This window comes from Mus musculus, chromosome 5 (assembly GCF_000001635.26).
Source record: "Mus musculus strain C57BL/6J chromosome 5, GRCm38.p6 C57BL/6J".
In the NCBI taxonomy this organism is placed as follows: domain Eukaryota; kingdom Metazoa; phylum Chordata; class Mammalia; order Rodentia; family Muridae; genus Mus; species Mus musculus.
The window spans coordinates 31,512,927-31,532,350 of NC_000071.6; the positions used below are offsets into that span (position 1 = coordinate 31,512,927).

Here is a 19,424-nt window from a genome sequence, read left to right on the forward strand (position 1 = left end):
GTACTGTCTAAAGAGCTATAAACTAAAATCCCTGGGGAAGCTGCCTCCTCCCTCCACTACACTTCATCCTTTCAGCCTGGTATGCAGCAGTACCTGGACATCCTGAGAGGGAGAAACGGAGGACACATACTACAATATGGAGGTGCTTAATGATTGTTTCCTAAGTGAATTCAGTGTACTAACTGCATCTTGGCCACTTTATGAAAATGAAGATGTGATCTGCCTTATTGGGTTTCTATTTCCGTGTCGAGAGAAACCATGACCACCTCAGCAACTCTTAAAACAGACATGGTGCTGGAGTAGCTGAGAATTCTACATCTTTGTAGCAGGGAAAGAACTGAGACACTAGACCTGGCTTGAGCATATGAGACCTCAAAGCCTGGCCTTCTCCAACAAAACCATGACTACTCTAGCAAGGCCACACCTCCATTCCAGATGAGCCTTGGTCCAGTTTCAAACTACCACAAGATTAAAACAGGATAGATTTAAGAGTGTTAAAGATTAATTTGAGGGGCTGGAGAGATGGCTTAGTGGTTAAGAGCACAGACTGCTCTTCCAGAGGTCCTGAGTTCCAATTCCCAGCAACCACATGGTGGCTCACAACCATCTGTAATGGATCTGCTGTGTCTGAAGACAGCTACAGTGTACTCATATATATAAAATAAATAGGCCTTAAAAAAGATTAATATCAAAAATCCTATTTTAAAATTAAGCTGTAACTTCTTTAGGAGGTAGGACTATAGGTTAGTCTAGAGTACATGATGTGACTGTCTTTGAAAACTGTTAAGTTGTGATGGCAAGATGGTTTGGTGGGTTAAAGGCTCTTGCTATGAAAACCTGACGTCATGCCTTCCACCCCTGGCGCCCATGTAAAGGTTGAACGAGAGAACTGACTGCACACAGCAGTTGTCTCTGGCCTCGCTATACAGGCCACACACACCATGCACGAGCACACACACATATAACAAACCTCAAACACTCTGAGGAGAGCTCACCACAAACCTTGGTTTGTCATGGAGGAAGGGAGCATGGCCATCCTTTGTCATCTCGTGTGCCATCTGAGATAGTTGCTGTGCTCAGCCTGTGCTGAGATAGGTGCTGTGCTTAGCCTTGGCAGCTGATTGCAGTGGGCATCAGTTAACCAGTAACTGGCCAGAGAGCAGAGGACGTGATGGTGAAGGGCTGACAGATCTGTATGGCCCTTACTTTCCACCCCTCCTACAACCAGAGAATGTCAAGTGAGAGGGGTGGAAAGTAAGAACACGAGGATAGGGAGCTGGAAGGGAGATAGAAAGCAGAAAGATGTCCTCCGGATCTGATGCAGCACTCATTAACTGCAGCTGTGCTTATCTGTATGCATCTGTATAAGACCTGTCAAGGTGTCATTGTGAGGAGGGTACCTTTGAGGCGGCGCCCCTCTGAAGGGGTGGTAAGCAGTGGTTGTGAAGGAGAGTGTGAGTGCTGCTGCTAGGTTGTCCTTGCTCAGGAAGTGAGTTCCCTCTCAGCTTGAGGCAACTCTGATGAACCTTGGATCACACACACAAGACATGAAAGGAGGAAGCTGTGCTTGGGGGAAGGGAAAAACTATGCATGCATATGGAATGGTCAAAGAATCTTTAAAAAAGAATTGGAATAACTCAGATGACTTTTTCCAAAAATAATTTATTTTTATGTGTGTGTGTGTGTGTGTGTGTGTGTCATGATGGAGGAGTTGGTTCTCTCCTTACACCATGTGTGTCCCCGGTATCAAACTTAAATTGCAAGTGACTTTACCCACTGACCCATCTCTCTGGATCCTCAAATGTCTTTTTAAACAAAACAACCAAAACAAACACCTGAAACAAACCAACAGCTGTTCTGAAGCAAAGCCAGATGCTGCGTACCCGGCAGCTGTGGTGGGCCCTGTTTGCCACCTTCACAAGGAGAAAAGGTGAAAGCGTGTGCATGGTGAAAGATACTTAAAAGTCTGGGTCAAAAGTCAGGCGTGGGTGGCACATGCCTTTAATCCCAGCACTCGGGAGGCAGAGGCAGGCAGATTTCTGAGTTCAAGGCCAGCCTGGTCTACAAAGTGAGTTCCAGGACAGCCAGGGCTACACAGAGAAACCCTGCCTCGAAAAAAAAAAAAGTCTGGGTCAGCACAAGAGCATATGGAAAGTAAAAATGACGAGGCTGGCTGGAATAATCTAGAAAAGAAAGAACTCTGGGGACAGCTGCATAAGGGTAACAGCTGTCCCCACGGCTCTCACTTTGTAAGAGGCCTGAGTAGCATGAATAGTTTGAACTCTGACTGATGGACTTAAGTTTAGCTGTTACTGTCTGTCTTGCTACTGGGTTCCCAATGACGACACAAAATAGACGAATGAATTGCTGACGTCTATTATAGACGTCATATATTGCATATATTTACATGAATATATGCAAGCTTTGAAATTTAAGCAAAGCACCTCAGTGTCCCACCTCTGCAAGGAGCATCAAAGTGGCATGACTCCTCTCAAGCGTGCCAGAGACACGGCTGAGAGGAGCTGAGATAAAACCAGCCGGGACAGTACTTTGGTCTGATTACCAGGTCAGTATCACAACTCAGCTGCGAACGGTGGCTTAGTTGTTTTAAAGAAGTACAGAAACGACGCAAAGTGAACTGTTACTAGGTTAGGAACTGTCTCTGACATTAGCAAAGGTCTACACTTAAGAATACAGTCTAATTACTACTCATGGGCTTCCTGCTGGCGCTCTGCAGTTAAATCTTCCTCATCCTCTTCCTGCAGCGCTGATTGAACACAGGGGAGGACCCCATGAGGCTGTCAGTGGAGTGGGAACCATAGCTGCTGTCTGAGTCGTCAGGGCTCTGAGGGAGTCCAGCCTCACTCATGCCTGACATTGGCTCCTCAAAGACATCACTGCCCAGCACCCCATGCGCAGACACATTGCCTTCTTCACTTTCTTGAGGTTCCATTTTCACGTGAGCCAGGTTCCAGAGAGGAGAAGCATTGACCTCTGCACCTAGAAATGAAGGGAAGGAGAGATTATGAGCCCACGGGGAGGCAGACACAGAACCTGCACATCTCGCCCTCACACAACTAGCGACCTCCGAGCTGCTTTCATTACAGCACCCCACATGGGATGAGGGTGTCACTGTTAGTCTGGGGTTCAAATGTTACCCCCAAATTACCACTTCCTTTCCACTTTCATGGTTTTTCCCTTCCCCTTATTCACCCCTACTTCTCCTATACCAAAAAAAAAAAAAAAAAAGAAAACTGGGTAGAAAGATTATGTTCAAAGGCAGACACAATTCCAGTTTACCCCCATAAGAAGCTCTATTTTCCTGTATTCATGCTTGCACATGGAAGCCACAGAAGGATGTGAGGTATGGAAGCATCTTCTTTCGTTGCTCTCTTATTGCCGTAACCTGGAAACTCAGTTTTCACTAAGCTGGCTGGCCAGTGTTGGGGTTGTGGGCACACAGCCATCCACACCTTTTACATGGGTGCTGGGATTTGAACTCATGTCCTCATGCTTGCACAGCACCTCCCGAGCTCCCTGGCCTTCTTTTCTTTTTTCTTTTTTTGCTTTTTCGAAACAGGGTTTCTCTGTATAGCCCTGGCTGTCCTCTGGCCTTCTTTTCATTTGGCTTTTTCCCTTTTATTTGAGAATCTCTCTAGGCCTCTTTTGCATTTTGAAGACTATGTTCACACGTGATGCTGACATCAGCTCTCTACTTGTCTCTCCTGACAGGAGACATGGTTGTTGGTGTCCTCTGTCTTTCTGTATTTTGGTAATGCAGCTCTGCTGTTAACTATTATGTCTTCCTCAGAGAAAAACCTCTCAGCGCTTCTAAGGCTGACCTAATTTTGTTTGGGTCACATATGAGGATGTGATATTTAAATTTCTTACGTGTTTACATTTGTAAACAACTAAGTGTTCAAACTAATTTGCAACTGAGCTGAGTCGGGATAGCGAGTGAAGCACAGCAACTGCAGCCCGTGGGAGCTCGTGGGAGGCTAAAGCAGGAGGCCTTCAATTCCAGACCTACCTAGATGGCAAGATGGCAAGGTGTGGGGTGTAAAATCATGTCAGGATGTTTAGGATGTTTGCTAAGGTAGAGCAGGGCGAGACCTGGGGACTTGGTGGTCACACACCTGAGGCTTAGGTGACTCCCAGCTCCCTGCCAGACTCCTGACTCGGAACACACATGCCACGTTTCTCACATAAAAGAGACACGGCCAAGAGGTCTCTCTGCTAATGAGGTACCTAGAGGCCCGGAGCATAGCCAATAAGCTTTCCTTCCCAGACGCTCCTCCCTGTAAAAGGTGTTTACCTCAGGCCCACCAGAGAAGTGGGGATGGTTTTATACACCCACTTCCCGCCATACAATAAATGCCTTAGAACCATGGACTGCCTCTTTTCATTGATCTGTTGTGGGGAGCCATGGGAAAGGCCTTTGCCTATAGAGCACAGCCTAATCTGTAGACGGCCTCTCTGAACTCCCAGCCACAACCGCCAGCAAGCCTGCTGCCCCATCAAGCCAAGGACTCTTTCGGTGGGACCAGCTGGAGCTCTCCTCCCCCCACCCACCTTAGGTTAAACCCAGCCCAAAGGCCCACACTTTTCTGTGACTCCCAACAGTGCCTGGATATCCAAGAGCCTGTGAGAACCCCACAGCCCAAGCATTGTTGCAGGCCCAGGGTTGGGACTGCTCCCCTCAACCCCCATAAGCACAGTCAAAACTCCCCACATCCCACCTCCCCTGTGGTGGAGCAGATGAGGGACCCACAACCCTACAGCAAGACCCTGTCTCAAGAACTAAACCAAAATATAATTGCTTAAAAATAAAAAGTAGGGCTGGTGAGATGGCTCAACTGGTAAGAGCACTGACTGCTCTTCTGAAGGTCCAGAGTTCAAATCCCAGCAACCACATGGTGGCTCACAACCACCCGTAATGAGATCTGACGCCCTCTTCTGGGGTGTCTGAAGACAGCTACAGTGTACTTACATATAATAAATAAATAAATCTTAAAAAAATAAAAAATAAAAAAATAAAAAGTAACAAGCCAGTTCTGCAGGCTCCTAAAGTCCTCATGGCTATAACCTACAACAGAACAACTCCATCCAACACACAACAATTTCATTCCCTTTGGTCTGCAATTTTCTTGAAGTTCCTATCAAGGAAACAGCTCCTTAAACCAGAGAGTACTGTAAAGGATTCACCACAGCTCTGTTTGCTCCAGCAACTTCTGTTCTGCCCATGTCTGCCTTTCTCCCACTTGGAGTTGATTCCAAAGTGTCAGGAAGTGCTAAGATGGGCAGAGCCAGATGCAAAATGAATACAACTTTCTTTCTTACTTGGAGCCTGTGGCGAAGCCTCCACCTCCAGGTTGGATGGGAAGCGCTCACTCTGAGCCCCGAGGACCCCAATGGGTAAGGACTGATCTCCAGAAGCAAGGTCCGCTTCTAGCTCCTCACTGACAGGAAATGTGATGTCGCTCACAGGCTCTTCCTTGATCTTCACAGGTTTAGTGTCTTCTGTGGCCTTCTCGGGATTCACAATCCTTTCATATTCTTCAGAGAGCTGCTTACTAATCTGTTGGTAAGCAAGAATTAGTTTTCCAGAGCTATTTTAGAATTAGATTGGAGAGTGAGCTTACAGTAACCCAAGGAAAACTGGGCAGAGCAGGAGTTAGCAAATGAGTTGTTCTTTCTTTCTGGTGTGTGTGCACGTGTGTGCATGTGCATGAATATGTGCACAAGCATGTGTTTGTGTGTGTACAGAGGTCAAAGAGTCACCTCAGTGGTCATTCCTCAGGTACTTCCACTTCTCAGTTGAGAAAGTGAGCTTCAGGAACCCGCCTGTCTGCCTCCCATCTCACCATCGATGGATGGCCTTACAAGTGTATGCCACCACACCTGGCTTTTTACATGGGCCCTGGAGATCTGAACTCAGGGTCCCGGGCTTTCAAGATAAGCACTTTACTAATAGCCAGCCTGGAAAGTGAGATTTAAAACCTCTCCTGCCAGGGCTGGGGTGCAGTGCGAGAATGCATGCCCAGCCTGTGCAAGGCCATGAGTTCAATCCCAGCACCATCAAACAACAAGGACAGATGCCACTGCCAATGGTAGGAAGTCATTTAAGGGTTTGGGTCTGCATTTATGATAGACACATAAAGAAAATATGTCAGAAATTGTCATCATTAATTAAAAGTTACACAAGGCAAAAAAGCCAGAGCTAAGGCAAAATACTGCATTTCTGTCTATAAAAACTAACAATTATCTAGACATAGTGTATGGAATTCCATCTCTTAGGAGGCTGAAAAGAAAGGAGGGGAGTAAGGCCAGCCTGGCTGCTCAGGGAAGCCGTGTCTCACACGTCAGAAACCTCCCAAGTATCTGGCAGACAGACCCTAGAGGCAAACCTTCAGTGAAGCAAGCAATCTGGACCCTTTTGTCAGATGCTAAAGGTTACTGGTCACTACATGCCTAAGCCTCAAGAACTGGAGAGACGGTGCTCTACTTGAGCCTCCTGGCATGCCACTGGCTTGTTTAGTTTTCAACACATTTAATGCTATCTGAAATTGTTGTGCTTAGTATTTGTTTGCCTGTTTTTGCTTCCCATGAACACTTCAAACTCAAGAGTTGATTCCTCTTATAAACTACTATCTCCCACAATGCCTGACTCATAGTAAGTCCTCAATAAATACTTGTTGAATAGCCAACCACGGGGCGAGGGAGATGGTTCAGTGGTTAAGAGCACTGGCTTCTCTTTCAGAGGTCATGAGTTCAATTCCCAGCAATCACATGGTGGCTCACAACCATCTGTAATGAGATCTGATGCCCTCTCTTCTGGTATGTCTGAAGACAGCTACAGTGTACTCACATACATTAAATAAATAAATAAATAAATAAATAAATAAATAAGAGAGAGAGAGAGAGAGAGAGAGAGAAAGAAAGAAAGAGAGAGAGAGAGAATGCTAGCCATAGTACTTGAGACCCCAGGTACCCATGTACTTCATCCAGAGGAAGCAATGAGGAATGGGCTACCCACTGGGCCAGTGGTATGTCAGATTCACTCTGCTCCAAGTCCCTGTGCGCTGTACCCCAGAACATGTGTTGTAGACTCTGCCCAGCCAGGGCAGTTTGCCCATGTCTCCCAGGGTCTCCTCACCTGTAGCATGTAAGTGTGATAGTCCTTGATGCGGTGCTGCCAGAACTTCTGCAGGGAGAGCACACTGCCAATGCCCACTTCATGGAACACCTGTTCCATTACATCAGGGAAAGGAGTCTGTCCCAGCAGGGCCTCTCGGTCGACAGCAAAGCGCAGCAGCTTGGTGAACTTGAGGCAGTATTCATGTGCCACATCAGTTAGGGTCTCCAGGACACTTTCATTAGCACACTCAAAGCCTGTGTGGGCCAGGATTGTGGCGACTGCTTGATAGAGGAGCTGCCGGCAGGAGTGCCAGCTCAGCTCTGTCACAGGCTCTCCTTTCCCGCTGAGAGAGGAGACAAGGGGTGACCAGCCTGTCTCATTGGGGTTTTACAAGCCATTTAAGAGAATTCTAGAGAAACAGCCACCTTCGTCCTGCTCTTCTCAGAGCATAGGTCAGCAACCCAATATCATATTCCTGAGCCCCCCAATTACAGAGTTTGAAAAGGCAATGCGTGTCTAAAATAAACTGTACAGAGTAATAGTGGAGGAACTAGAATTAGACAACTGAGTGACCAGTTCCTCTAGAAGAACAAGCGTTCTTACCCACTTGTCATCCCTCCAACCTCTCTGAATACGTACTGGTGTTATGCCTCCATCTGCAAAGGAAACTGTTTTATAAATCTCTGTTCTTTGGTTTATGTCACCACTTCCTGTAGTAGGTGGTGTCTGAAGAGGCCTCACTCATTTACTATTATCTGCTCAATAACAACCACGGCAAGTTATAGATAGCCAAAAAAGGAGACGACAACTAACTTTTCATTTAATATGTCCGTGGCCAGTCTATCTGGGCCAAAGGTTAAAAGCACTGGAAATACCAAATAAAGAGCTAATTACTATCACTTAATTTGAGCACTTTATGGACTTATTCCCTTGCAGTGTTGGGATTTGAACCCAGAGCCTGTGAAATCAGCAGGGGTTAACCTGAACTACATCTATAGCCTAGATATAGGCTTCTTTAATGGAAAGTGATGTTTTGGTACCTCATAGCTGCTGTGTATTATTTTTTCTTATACAGTTTCTTAAAATATGTATAGAACAAACTAGGTTCAAGTCATGTGTGTGTGCATGTGTGTGTGTGCATATAGGGGCCTGATGCATGTACATGTATGCACAATACATACTGACGCCTACAGTGTCATTTCTGAGGAAATGACAAAAACCTCCCTGATTTTTTCAGAAAGGGTCTCTTCTTGGGACCTTTCTTAGGAGCTTATTGATTAGGCTAGGCTGGCCAGCCAGTGAGTCCCAGGCATCCTCCTGCCTCTGCCTTTCCTGCCCTCGGATTATTATCATGGACTACCCTGCCCAGCTTTTTCACTGGGTTCTCATGGCAAGCATTTTCCTGACTGAGCAATCTTCCCCAGCCACTCTCTTTTATTTTGAGGCAGGGTCTCTTTTTGTTATTTTGTCTTTTTTTTCTTTTCCAGAGCTGAGGACTGAACCCAGGACCTTGCGCTTGCTAGGCAAGCGCTCTACCACTGAGCTAAATCCTCTGATGCAGGCTCTCTTATAAGACCTGGAGCTCACCAAGTAGGTACACTGTCTGACTAGAGAGCCTCAGGCATGTTTGTCTCTGACTCCCTAGTGCTGAGATTATAAACGAAAGCCACCATGACTGGGTTTCTTTTACGTTGGTTCTGGGGACAGAACACAGGGTTTATTAACCAACTTACTAACTAAGCCATTTCCCTAGCCCCGAGGTTCTTCTTAAAAATTAAACTTGCTGGGCGGTGGTGGCGCGCACCTTTAATCCCAGCACTCAGGAGGCAGAGGCAGGTGGATTTCTGAGTTCGAGGCCAGCCTGGTCTATAAAGTGAGTTCCAGGACAGCCAGGGCTACACAGAGAAACCCTGTCTTGAAAAAACAAAACAAAACAAAAAAATTAAACTTGACAAAAAAACTACAGTTGGAGTAATAACACAAATTTAATGCGATGAACGTTATTTTATTGAATGAAACTACATTACCCTCAAAATATGACTATGCTGCTGACTGTTACAAGCTGGGGGTTTTTGTTTTGTTTTGATTTCCTTTATGCTGGGCCACTACTTTACCAGCCCATTTTTCACTAGTCATGTACCAGTTTATTGTTTCACTTTTAGTAAACTGTCTGGCATTAATAAGTACTCAGTAAATGCCTATTGTGCTAGAAAATTAAAAAATACAGATAGTGGTAGCACATGTCTTTAATCCCAGCACTAAGGAGGCAGAGGCAGGTGGATCTCTATGAGTTTGAAGCCAGCCTCGTCTATAGAACTAGTTCCAGGACAGCCAAGGCTATACAGAAAAACTCTGTCTCATAAAATAAAAACAGAAACAACAACAACAAAAACAACAACAAAATTATAGACTAGCTTCTGGCAATTTGGACTAATAACTCCACTAATGACTTAAGCAACATTAGTCTAGCCAATCACTCTCCTCTCCAGTGTTCTCATGTAGAAGTGGAAATGCCACTATAATCGTAACAGGATCATGGGGGGAGGGGAGATCACTTAATAAAAACACCACAGCAATGCTTTGTCTTACCGGTAAAAGTCACTCTCTGGGTCACTGTGCCGGATCTGGAATGGAGCATTGGGATTTTTACAGTCTAAAGGCTGGAGGTCATCAGGGAGAGGAGGTGAGCCAGGGCAGGAGGGAAGAGGTTCACTCTCTTCAGCCTTCACACCCTCTGTCTGCTGCTGACTCTGGGTCTGAGCTGTGGCAATAAGGCTGCGCAGGCGTCGGTTGTGTTGGATCAACTGAATGGTATGGATGGTGAGGCTACACGGTTCTGAGGGAATGTCCAGCATCGTGGGGGGCTTCGGCTTGTTGGCTGAGGGCTGGTGCAGGGGCGGGTCATGGACTTCCACCAGACGGAACTCCCGTGGGAGCAGATCAAAGGAACTTCTGTTGGTCTGTCCTGACGGTATTGGTATCTCTCCCCAGTACCTCAGCATTTTAGAGCAAGCAGAGAAGGGCTCTCCAGCTTAATGTAAACGATCTCCTAAAGGTGTGTGCTTCCGTCTCTGGCAACTGTAGATCAGAAGCTTCTGCAGTGAAAAGTAGGAAGTCTAGGCAGTTCCCACATAAGAAGCAAGCTAAGATCACTTTAAAAAGGTGCTAGCAAAACTCTAGGACAGACAATACTCTCCCTGAAGAAACGAAGAGAAAAATAACTGTTAGATGCCAATCACACAGCGACAACTCCTCTTTGAATTACAAAAGGAAAATCAAAGTAACTAATAGGTGAAGAGTAGTAATTGGTGTGTGGGGCTCTTAACATATACACTGCCTATTTCACGTCACAAATTCATCACCAGAATACCCATCATGCCTCATTCTAAATATGTGACAAGGCATAAAACTAAAGTAGGAGGTCTGGACTACTTCCAGAGTATTTCTACACAATTGTGCTAGACTAATAGGAAAAAGAGAGCAGCATTAAAACTACTAACAGGCAGCCAGATATGGTGGTGCACTCCTTTCTTCCAGCACTCAGGAGGCAGTGGCAGGCAGATCTGAGTTCAAGGTTAGCCTGATCTACAGAGTAATTTCCAGGACAGCCAGGGCTACACAGAGAAACCATATCTCAAAAAATAAAACGAAACAAGACAAAAAATACTAGTAGGTGTTTTTTAACCTGTGCCGTGTATGGTAGAAACATTCATGAACCTTTAATCTAGCCTTATGCTTCCAAATTCTGACATACACATGAACAAATAGAGGGTCTCGGTGGGCGTGTGCATGGAGGCCAGGAATCAGCCTCAGGCAACATTCCACCTTGCTTTTTGAGATAGGATCTCTCGCTGGAGTGTAGGATTTGCTGATTATTCTAAGCCAGTGTATTGCCTGTACTTCTATTCTACCGACTTTGCTCTGGGAAAAGCCGAGCTCCTAGCTCCCCACCCAGCTTCCCTTGAATCTGTGGATAAAAGACACACACACACACACACACACACACGCACACACACGCGCACACACACGCACGCGTGCACACACATAGTTTATTCTTTTATAACTTGCCTTCTTGGCACAATCGCTGGGTGTTACTGTCTCTTGCCTAGAAAAGCATGACCTTATTAATATTTTTAGCTGTTTCTCCACCTGCCCCAAACTTCAGTGGCTAGTGCCACCTATGTCCTGCCAAAAATCCACAGCCACCCAGTTCCCAGCCACAGGCCTCAGCTCCCCCAAGACCTCACATGGTTGCTGCATTCTTCTTCCTCCAAAGCATGGCAGAAAGACCTCTCTCCTTCCTTGTGGCTACCTTTTCCTCCTGGAACCTGGAAGTCCCACATGTACCTTCCTCCCAGCAATTGGCCCCCAGCTTTCTTTACTGACAAATAAAGAACCAATTGGGGAATAAGACCTTAACATAAGAACCACGCCCTTCACCAGTGAGTCCCAGGGATCTGACTGTTTCTGCTTTCCTCCCCACAAGCTGAGTTTATAAGCACATGCACCCATACCTGGATTTTTACATATGGGTTTGGGGATTGAACTCAGGTCCTCATGCGTGCAATGGACTGAGCTGTCTCCCCAGAATGAATCTGAGAGACTTCTGTTGCCTTCTAACAAGTATTCCTTCCTCTAGTCCAGTGGTTCTCAACCTGTAGGTCATAACCCCTTTGGGGATCAAATGACTCTTTCATAGGTTAAGGAATATCAGGTATCCTGTATATAAGGTATTTACAATAGGATTCATAACTGCAACAAAATTACAGTTATGAAGTAGCAATGAAAATAATTTTGTGGTTGCATGGGGTCACCACAACATGAGGAACTACATTAAAGGGTCAGACCTTTAGGAAGGTTGAGAACTGCTATTCCAGTCTTTTTCAGAATCTGATCTACACTTGGCCCTGCTGCTAGACTTTCTTCCTTTCTCTGTCTGTCTCTCTTTGTGTGTCTCTGTCTCTCATTCTCTCAATGCTGAAGATTTAACACATCCTACAAAAGTATTTTTATTACTGAGCTACACTTCCAAGCTTTTTTGTTTGTTTCTTTTGCTTGGAAAAAGTCAGAATTCTGTGGCTTAGCATTCAATAAAAGCTTACTAAGCGTCTTTAATTCACGTCTCCAGGTTTACTGCCTATATGTCTCCTCAGGTCCAACAAACATCAAATGAATACATTGTGTGACGGTGTAAGATCTTTGTCCTGAGGGAATAACAGAAGCAAAATACTGCAGTATAGCAGCAGCTGGCACTGCTACTTTAAAGGCGTGAGTTCAGTGTCCTGCAGGCAAGTGAGGGGCTTCCTGGACAAAATGAATGCCCTCAGCTCTAACAATATACTACTCAGTTCCTTTCTTTCTCTTTCTTTCTTTTCTTTTTTTTTTTTTTTTACATTTACTTATTTTGGGTATGTGTGCATGAAAAAATCACAAGACAACTTGTGAGAGGCAGTTCTCTCCTTTCACCATGTGGGTTCCATGGATTGAACTCGGGCATTCGGACTTGGCAGCAAGTGCCTTTTACCTACTAAGCCATCTAACTGGCCCCTCAGCTTATTTCCTTTGCTAAGATTGTATTTTTAAATTATTAATTTCGAGACAGGGTTTCCCTTTGAGGCCTTGGCTATCCTGGAACTTGCTCTGTAGACCAGGCAGGCTATGCATTCACAGACATTCGTTTTTGTTGTCTGTTGGGGGTTGAGTATATGCTTGTGTGTTCCATGTGTATGCAGGTGCCAAGGATATCTGAAGAGGGCATCAGATCCTTCTGGAGCTCAAATTAGAGGTGGTTGTGAACTCCCCTGATGTGGGTACTGGAAATGGAGCTCAGATCCACCGAAGAGCAGCACACAGAACCATCTCTCCAGCTCCACCACTCAGCTTCTCAAGAACATGAGATATTTTTATAATTGACCCTTTGAGTTGTGACCTCTGCCAGGAACCCTCTACATCTTTATCAGACTTGAATTTGTTCTTTAGGATCCCTGAAATCACCATTCCCCCCAACAGATCTCCTTTCTTTGTATATTTACATGAATTTGCTTTTATCCCTGAACCTTAACTTTAGTTGACTTATTCATCTGTATTCTCCCACTTGTTATGGCTGCCATCTTGGTATAGTTTCAGGCCTCTGTCAAAGAGTTATAATATTAACTATGGCTTAGTTCAATTTTCCATAAATTTTATGACAAATTAACACTACTATTTCCAATTTTTCAGATGTGGAAGCTGTTGTCCAGGGTCATGCCAACATCATAAATACAAAGAGTAAAAAAGAAAAGAGGTTTCGATGCTCAGGTTTGTTAAGCCACTAAACATGCTATCTCAATATTTTGTTCCGAGTAATAAAAGAATGAACAATAATAAATTGCTTCTTTACTAACTTCATAAAAGGAATAAATTCGAGAGCTGCAGATAGGGACTCCTTGCTCCGGATCTGGAGGCTTAGGCTTAGGCGCCGACCACAGGATCCTGGGAAGTCTGATTTACAAGGCAGCAGGAAAATGGGTGGCTCTGGACCGGAACCAGAAAATAAAGTTCAAATACTCACCGCCCTGCCCCAGGAGTGGTATACGCGGCTGCCTGACTCTGACAGGTCGGAGTCGAGGACTAGGTCAAGCCTAGGAGCCTTGTTTATTGATTAATGGACCAAGGCCACGGAAGCACTTCTTCCCAATCGCCCTCTGCCACAGGAAGTTATTACTAGCCTACATGCAACGCCTAAAATGTCCGTATCCTGCACAGCACTCTGAGAGCCTCTCCCCGCTTTCTGGTATTGTGACTCCCTAGTGCTATTCACATCTTTAAAACTCTGCGAGTCTTGAAAGAGGAACTCCAACATTTCTGTCCAGAGAAGCCTCAGGGAGGTGGGAAGGAGGAGGAGAAGTGAGCGGGAACGTAGAGAGCGAGGGGTCGGGGTTTCCGAGGGACACATTTTGAGATTGCACCCGGCTAAGGATGGCTGATCCTACCCCTCAGCTAGATGCGCCAGCTCCCCAGGAAGTCAGTAGCGAGTTTAAGAAGCCGGTTTTACCAGTGCCTTCCGCAGTACGGGGTAAGGCTCCGGCCTCCAGTCCCTCCGTTTCTGAGGATGTGAAGAAAGAATGTCTCGCGGCGCAGCTGGACTCTGGATGTGAGGAGCCCGAGGTCCCGCCACCGCAGCCGGACAGCCAGGAGACCGGGGGTCCACCGGTGGAGCAACTCCGCTCCCCGCGGGTAGCTCCTGCGTCTGGCGGTCCGACCCGGGCTCCTCCGTACCGAGAGCCATCGTGGGGCAGCCCAGCCACGGCCCCCTACAGTCTCGAAACCCTGAAGGGTGGCACCATCCTTGGCACCCGCACCTTGAAAGACACGAGCTGCTGCTTTTTCGGGAGACTTGCTAGTTGTGACATATGTCTGGAGCATCCTTCCGTGTCTCGGTACCATGCTGTACTACAGCACCGGGGGGCGGATCCCAGCGGAGACTCTGAGGGTCATGAGCAGGGCTTTTATCTCTACGATCTGGGAAGTACCCACGGCACGTTCCTCAACAAAACTCGCATCCCACCCCGCACTTACTGTAGAGTCCACGTCGGGCATGTAATGCGCTTTGGAGGCAGCACTCGGCTCTTTATCCTTCAGGTAGGTAGAAAAATCTAAAATAAAAATCTTGGGACTTCACTGTTTTTGGTTTTTCAAGACAGGGCTTCTCTATGTAGCCCTGGCTGTCCTGGAACTCTCTCTGTAGACCAGGCTGGCCTCGAACTCAGAAATCCGCCTGCCTCTGCCTCCCGAGTGCTGGGATTAAAGGCGTGCACCGCCACGCCCGGCGATTCTGAGTTTCTTTAAGGTTTAGTTGAGTAAAAGGATTCTGGTAACCAATGACAAAAGCACAGGCCTCATTCTGGACCCACAGGTCTGTGTACGTTGCTGTGTCTCAGAAAGTAATTTTCTCACTTCTGAATCCATATATGTATATATTTTACCCATGATTCATTAGGGACCAGAGGAAGACCGAGAGGCAGAATCTGAATTAACAGTAACACAGTTGAAGGAATTGCGTAAACAGCAGCAGATATTATTGGAGAAGAAGATGTTAGGTGAAGACTCAGATGAAGAAGAAGAAGCAAATACCACTGAAGGGAAGAGCAGTAGAAGTGGTCAAGATGATGAGCTGGGCTGCACGTGGGGAATGGGTAAGAAACTACTACTGAAGGTGGCACCCTCAAGTGCTTTTGATCATACAGCTCAGAAGGCCTACAGCTGAAGTAGGGTAAATGTAATTTGCAAGCCCAGGGTCATTAACTTTAGTGAGTAAAAGTGTTGAATTATGGGCATTATACATACACCTCTTTCTCACCGTGTAATTTGCTTATTGCGTTTATCATTTAAACACACACACACACACACACAGAAAGAGAGAGAGAGAGAGAGAGAGAGAGAGCTTTCTGAGTGCTAATTATCACCTGGAGGGCATGGAAAAATTTACTTCATTTCTTTGGCTGAGAAATCAGTATTTGATATTTTTTCACCTCTCAGGCTATTTTCACAAAGTACAAAACATTCAAGAGGTTATTGTATAGCTCCACATTTTGGATGATAGATATTCAGGCTTATAAAAAGATAGTTGGTGAGGGCCGAGAGATGGCTCAGTAGTAAGAGCACTATCTGCTCTTTCAGAGAAAGCTCAGCCCTCAGCAACCACGTGGTGGCTCATAATGATCTATAATGTCATCTGATGCCCTCTTCTGGCATGTAATTGTACATACAGATAGAGTACCCCTTTACATAAAATAAAACTTTTAAAGAAAAAGATAGTTGGGGCTAATAAGGCATTGTGATGCAGGCCTTTAATCTTAGCACTTGGGAGGCAGAGGCAGGTAGATCTCTGTTAGTTTCAGGCCAGCATGATCTATTTATTGAATTTCAGGATAGCCAGAGTTACATTGTAGAGAAATCCTGACTTGAGTGAATGAGAGAATGAATGAAAGAAAGAAGTTGTGGCCCAGTGAGATTGCTTAGCAGGTAAAGGTGTGTGCTGCCAGTTGTGATGAGCTGAGTGTGAGCCCTGAGAAGCACATGATGGAGGAAGAGAATAGGCTCCCTCCGTGTGCACTATGGCACTTGTATGTGTATGGCTGTAGATGTCAGGACAGAACAAATGCAGAAACACTTGTGCTAAGTGTAAAGAATAAGCCAGAAACCATTAGCATGCTTGAGCTAGTGTCAGAAAAGGGATGTGTCACTGGGGACTTAGAGCTGTGCTATTCAGTACAGTAGCTGTTATCTGCATGCCCAATGTGGCTCATCCACAGGCTTGTCTTCTAAGTGCAAACCACACATAGGATTTCAATGACAAAATGAAAAAAAGAAAAGAAAATATTACCATAGTCTTGTAATTATTATGGTAAGATGACATTTTAAAGTAGCTAATAGGGAACTCAGAATTATACTCATAACACTTACATTTCTATTGCACAGTACTAATTTAGATCTCTTGGAAACTATGAATTATTTAACTCTTGTGTGTTTGTGTTAGGGGGCATGGTCTGTGGAGGTCAGAGGACTACTTGCAGGAGTCATTTCTCTCCTTTGACTTTCTGGCCCCAGGGATCAAAAGCAGGTTGTCAAGCTTGGCAGCAGGACCCTTTACTTTATAGATTTTAAATAAGAGTTTCAAGCTGAAGCCAGGATTGTGGTGGCAGTATGCAACTTTAGTCCCAGCGCTGGGGAGGCAGAGGCAGGCAGATCTCTGTGAGTTCCAGGACAGCCAAAGCTACAGAGAAACCCTTTCTTGGAAAAAGAAAAAGAAAAGAGAGAAGAAAAGAGTTTCAAGCTAGAACCTGAAGGAAAGGAAAAGTAGTCCTGAGGAAGCTGCACACTGGCACTGGCGTTCAGGGCGGAGGCGGTTGGCTTTAAGGGAGTGTTGTGTTGACCTGTCTTTCTGTTAGACTGGAGAATTACTAATAATCAATATTCGAATCAATGAAGCTTGAGAGGAAAGAAAGAGACTAGGCTAGGCTAGAGAGCTCAGTGGTTTTTTTCTTTCTTTCTTTTCTTTTTTTCCCGAGACAGGGTTTCTCTGTGTAGCCCTGGCTGTCCTGGAACTCACTCTGTAGACCAGGCTGACCTTGAACTCAGAAATCCGCCTGCCTCTGCCTCCCAAGTGCTGGGATCAAAGGCGTGCACCACCAACGCCCGGCTCAGTAGTTTTTTTCAAAGTGTGGTGGGTAAATGTCTCTAAAGTGATGAAAAGAAGAAAAAGCCATGGAAAGAAGTCTTGTCTGTTACACAGCTTAGAAAACATAGATATTCATAATGGTGACTTTGTGATTGTTCCAACTTCTGCCCACAGATATCTTTCTGTTAGTCACTTTCAGATACAGATAAATAAGTGTGTGTGTTTCTTGAAACATTGTCTCCATACAGTCAGGCAATCCTCCTTCCTCCACCTCCTGAGTTATGACTACAGGTGTGTGCCCCTCTGCCAGCTCATCTAACTATGTCCTGATTCGGCTTAGAAGGTTCATAAGTGTCATTCACACACCCTCGTCTTATGTGTTCTTTCTTCTGTCTCCTGACTCCTGCAGGAGAAGATGCTGTGGAGGATGAAGCTGAAGAGAACCCCATTGCCTTAGATTTTCAGCAGGACCGGGAAGCGTTTTATATAAAGGATCCAAAGAAGGCTCTTCAAGGCTTCTTTGACCGAGAAGGTGTGTGTGTGACTGTGGTTCTGGCTGTGACAGTAAGCTGCTCACGCTCACAGCAGTGCTGCTTCCTAAAGCTGTGACTTTTGCCTAATACTTGCACATAATTTGTCTGTTGTCTTCCTCATTATTTCTTGTTCTGTGATCAGTTTCAATAGCTTTCTTTGGCTCTGTTTTTATTTTTTGTTGGTTTCTGAGGCCCAGACACTGGGTGTGCTAGGAAAGTGCTTTCTCTATCACCGAGAGAGAGATCTTGATCACCAGTCACAGGTTTATGTTGAAAATAATAAAATTCTCGTTTGTCTTTCTTTCTGTCTTAAATACTTTTCTCCTAACTTAACACATTCTTCTCAAAAGATCTTGGATTTAGTGGTAGGGAAATAAAACAAAGCCTTAGAATTTATTATTCCTAATTCACATGGTCTTTCATAATCAGTACTTTTTAATGTATGTGTTCTAGAAAAACCTTAGGTGTAATTGTCAGGAACACCATATACTTTCTTTGAGACAAGGTCTCTCTTTGTCCTGCAGCTCCCTAATTGCTGGACTGGCTAGCCTCTGAGCCCTGGGAATCCTCTTGTGTCTGCCTCCCTAGGCTGGGATTGCAGGCATAGGCCACCGTGCCCAGCTTTCTTCCATGATTTCCAGGACATTGGGCCTGGATGCTTATGCTCTCTAGGCAAGGCTCCCACTGAGCCCTCCCCACAGCCCTGTCTTTACAGTTCTTAGTGTAGATTTTACCTTCATGTGATAAGACGTGTTCTCAGGGAGAATTGTTTCAGTAGATATTCTTTGAAGGTACCCAGTCTTCACACATATGGACAGACACGTACAACCACACACACATACACACACACTCACAATTGATAAATAAAAGTATGTATGGAGAGATGATTGGTTTGGATGTTTTGTTCTGATTGTGCTGAGATCAAATCCAGGACCTTGCTCATGCTAGGCAAGCATTCTGTCACTAAGCAACAACCTGTGACCCCCATCTCCTGGAGACCAGGTAGGCCTTGTAGGTATGAGCTTCTTGCCTCAGTTTCTGAATGCCTAGTATTATAAGCTGTATGTATAAGTATACACAGCCAAGATTGATTTCCAGGAGGTGATCCCTGGCAGTGCTCGCTGTGATGTTAGACACTGAGATCTTTGATCTGATACAGTCCTTACTGGATCAAGTAGTAATTTTAGACCTGACTGAGACTGTTCTTTTCCTGCAGGAGAAGAGTTAGAATATGAATTTGATGAGCAAGGACACAGCACTTGGCTCTGCAGGGTGAGGTATGTTCTTCTCGTTTGTATTCTAGCTGTGATTTGAGACCGGGTCTTGTTTTGTGGCAGTCTTCCCTCTTTTGCCTACTGAGTACTGGGTTCATGTGCTCTTTCCTTGCTAATGTGTATGTTTGAAAGTAGCCAGTTTCAAGTTAACATATGGTTGCAGAGAATAGCCCAAGAGTAACTTCACTCTGCACTTTAGGCTAGTTCCAAGTGTGGGCCTTGGTAGCTTAATAGCACTGGGAGCTGGGGTGAAATGAATGAAAGCGGGTGTAAATGACTTGAAGTCCAACTGAGGCAAGAAAGAGTGAAGTTACCTGAAA

The 19,424-nt window shown here is 45.4% G+C and overlaps 2 protein-coding genes across 8 annotated transcripts in view; one reads left to right on the forward strand and one right to left on the reverse strand.

Moving 5' to 3' along the window:
• Nucleotides 1-1,642: 1,642 nt before the first annotated feature.
• Supt7l (SPT7-like, STAGA complex gamma subunit) lies at nucleotides 1,643-13,836 on the reverse strand. The gene is made up of 5 exons (NM_028150.2): nucleotides 13,689-13,836; nucleotides 9,728-10,335; nucleotides 7,157-7,481; nucleotides 5,341-5,578; nucleotides 1,643-3,000 (listed from the first exon to the last, which is right to left on the reverse strand). The coding sequence occupies exons 2-5, from the start codon at nucleotides 10,138-10,140 to the stop codon at nucleotides 2,738-2,740; spliced, it is 1,239 nt and encodes a 412-aa protein (NP_082426.1). The 5' UTR covers nucleotides 10,141-10,335; nucleotides 13,689-13,836; the 3' UTR covers nucleotides 1,643-2,737.
• An 18-nt stretch (nucleotides 13,837-13,854) lies between these two features.
• Slc4a1ap (solute carrier family 4 (anion exchanger), member 1, adaptor protein) overlaps nucleotides 13,855-19,424 on the forward strand; it is a 34,975-nt gene continuing 29,405 nt past the window's right edge. For 5 of the 7 annotated variants that reach the window (NM_001347328.1, NM_001359154.1, NM_009206.2 and 2 more), the window contains exons 1-4: nucleotides 14,069-14,758; nucleotides 15,117-15,312; nucleotides 17,707-17,829; nucleotides 19,047-19,107. In NM_001347328.1, the coding sequence (NP_001334257.1) occupies nucleotides 14,096-14,758; nucleotides 15,117-15,312; nucleotides 17,707-17,829; nucleotides 19,047-19,107 (1,043 nt within the window). In that variant the 5' untranslated portion in view covers nucleotides 14,069-14,095. Of the gene's footprint in view, nucleotides 14,759-15,116; nucleotides 15,313-17,706; nucleotides 17,830-19,046; nucleotides 19,108-19,424 lie in introns of all 7 variants that reach the window. The other 2 variants (XM_006503810.3, XM_017320752.2) reach the window with 1 other exon arrangement.

Excerpts from the sequence above, each read along its gene's own strand:
- Supt7l (NM_028150.2), bottom strand. The coding sequence starts at position 10,140 with ATGCTGAGGTACTGGGGAGAGATACCAATACCGTCAGGACAGACCAAC. Across the intron at positions 7,482-9,727 it reads CCAGAGAGTGACTTTTACCG|CGGGAAAGGAGAGCCTGTGA; the intron begins GTAAGACAAAGC and ends CTCCTCTCTCAG. Across the intron at positions 5,579-7,156 it reads ATCACACTTACATGCTACAG|ATTAGTAAGCAGCTCTCTGA; the intron begins GTGAGGAGACCC and ends GCTTACCAACAG.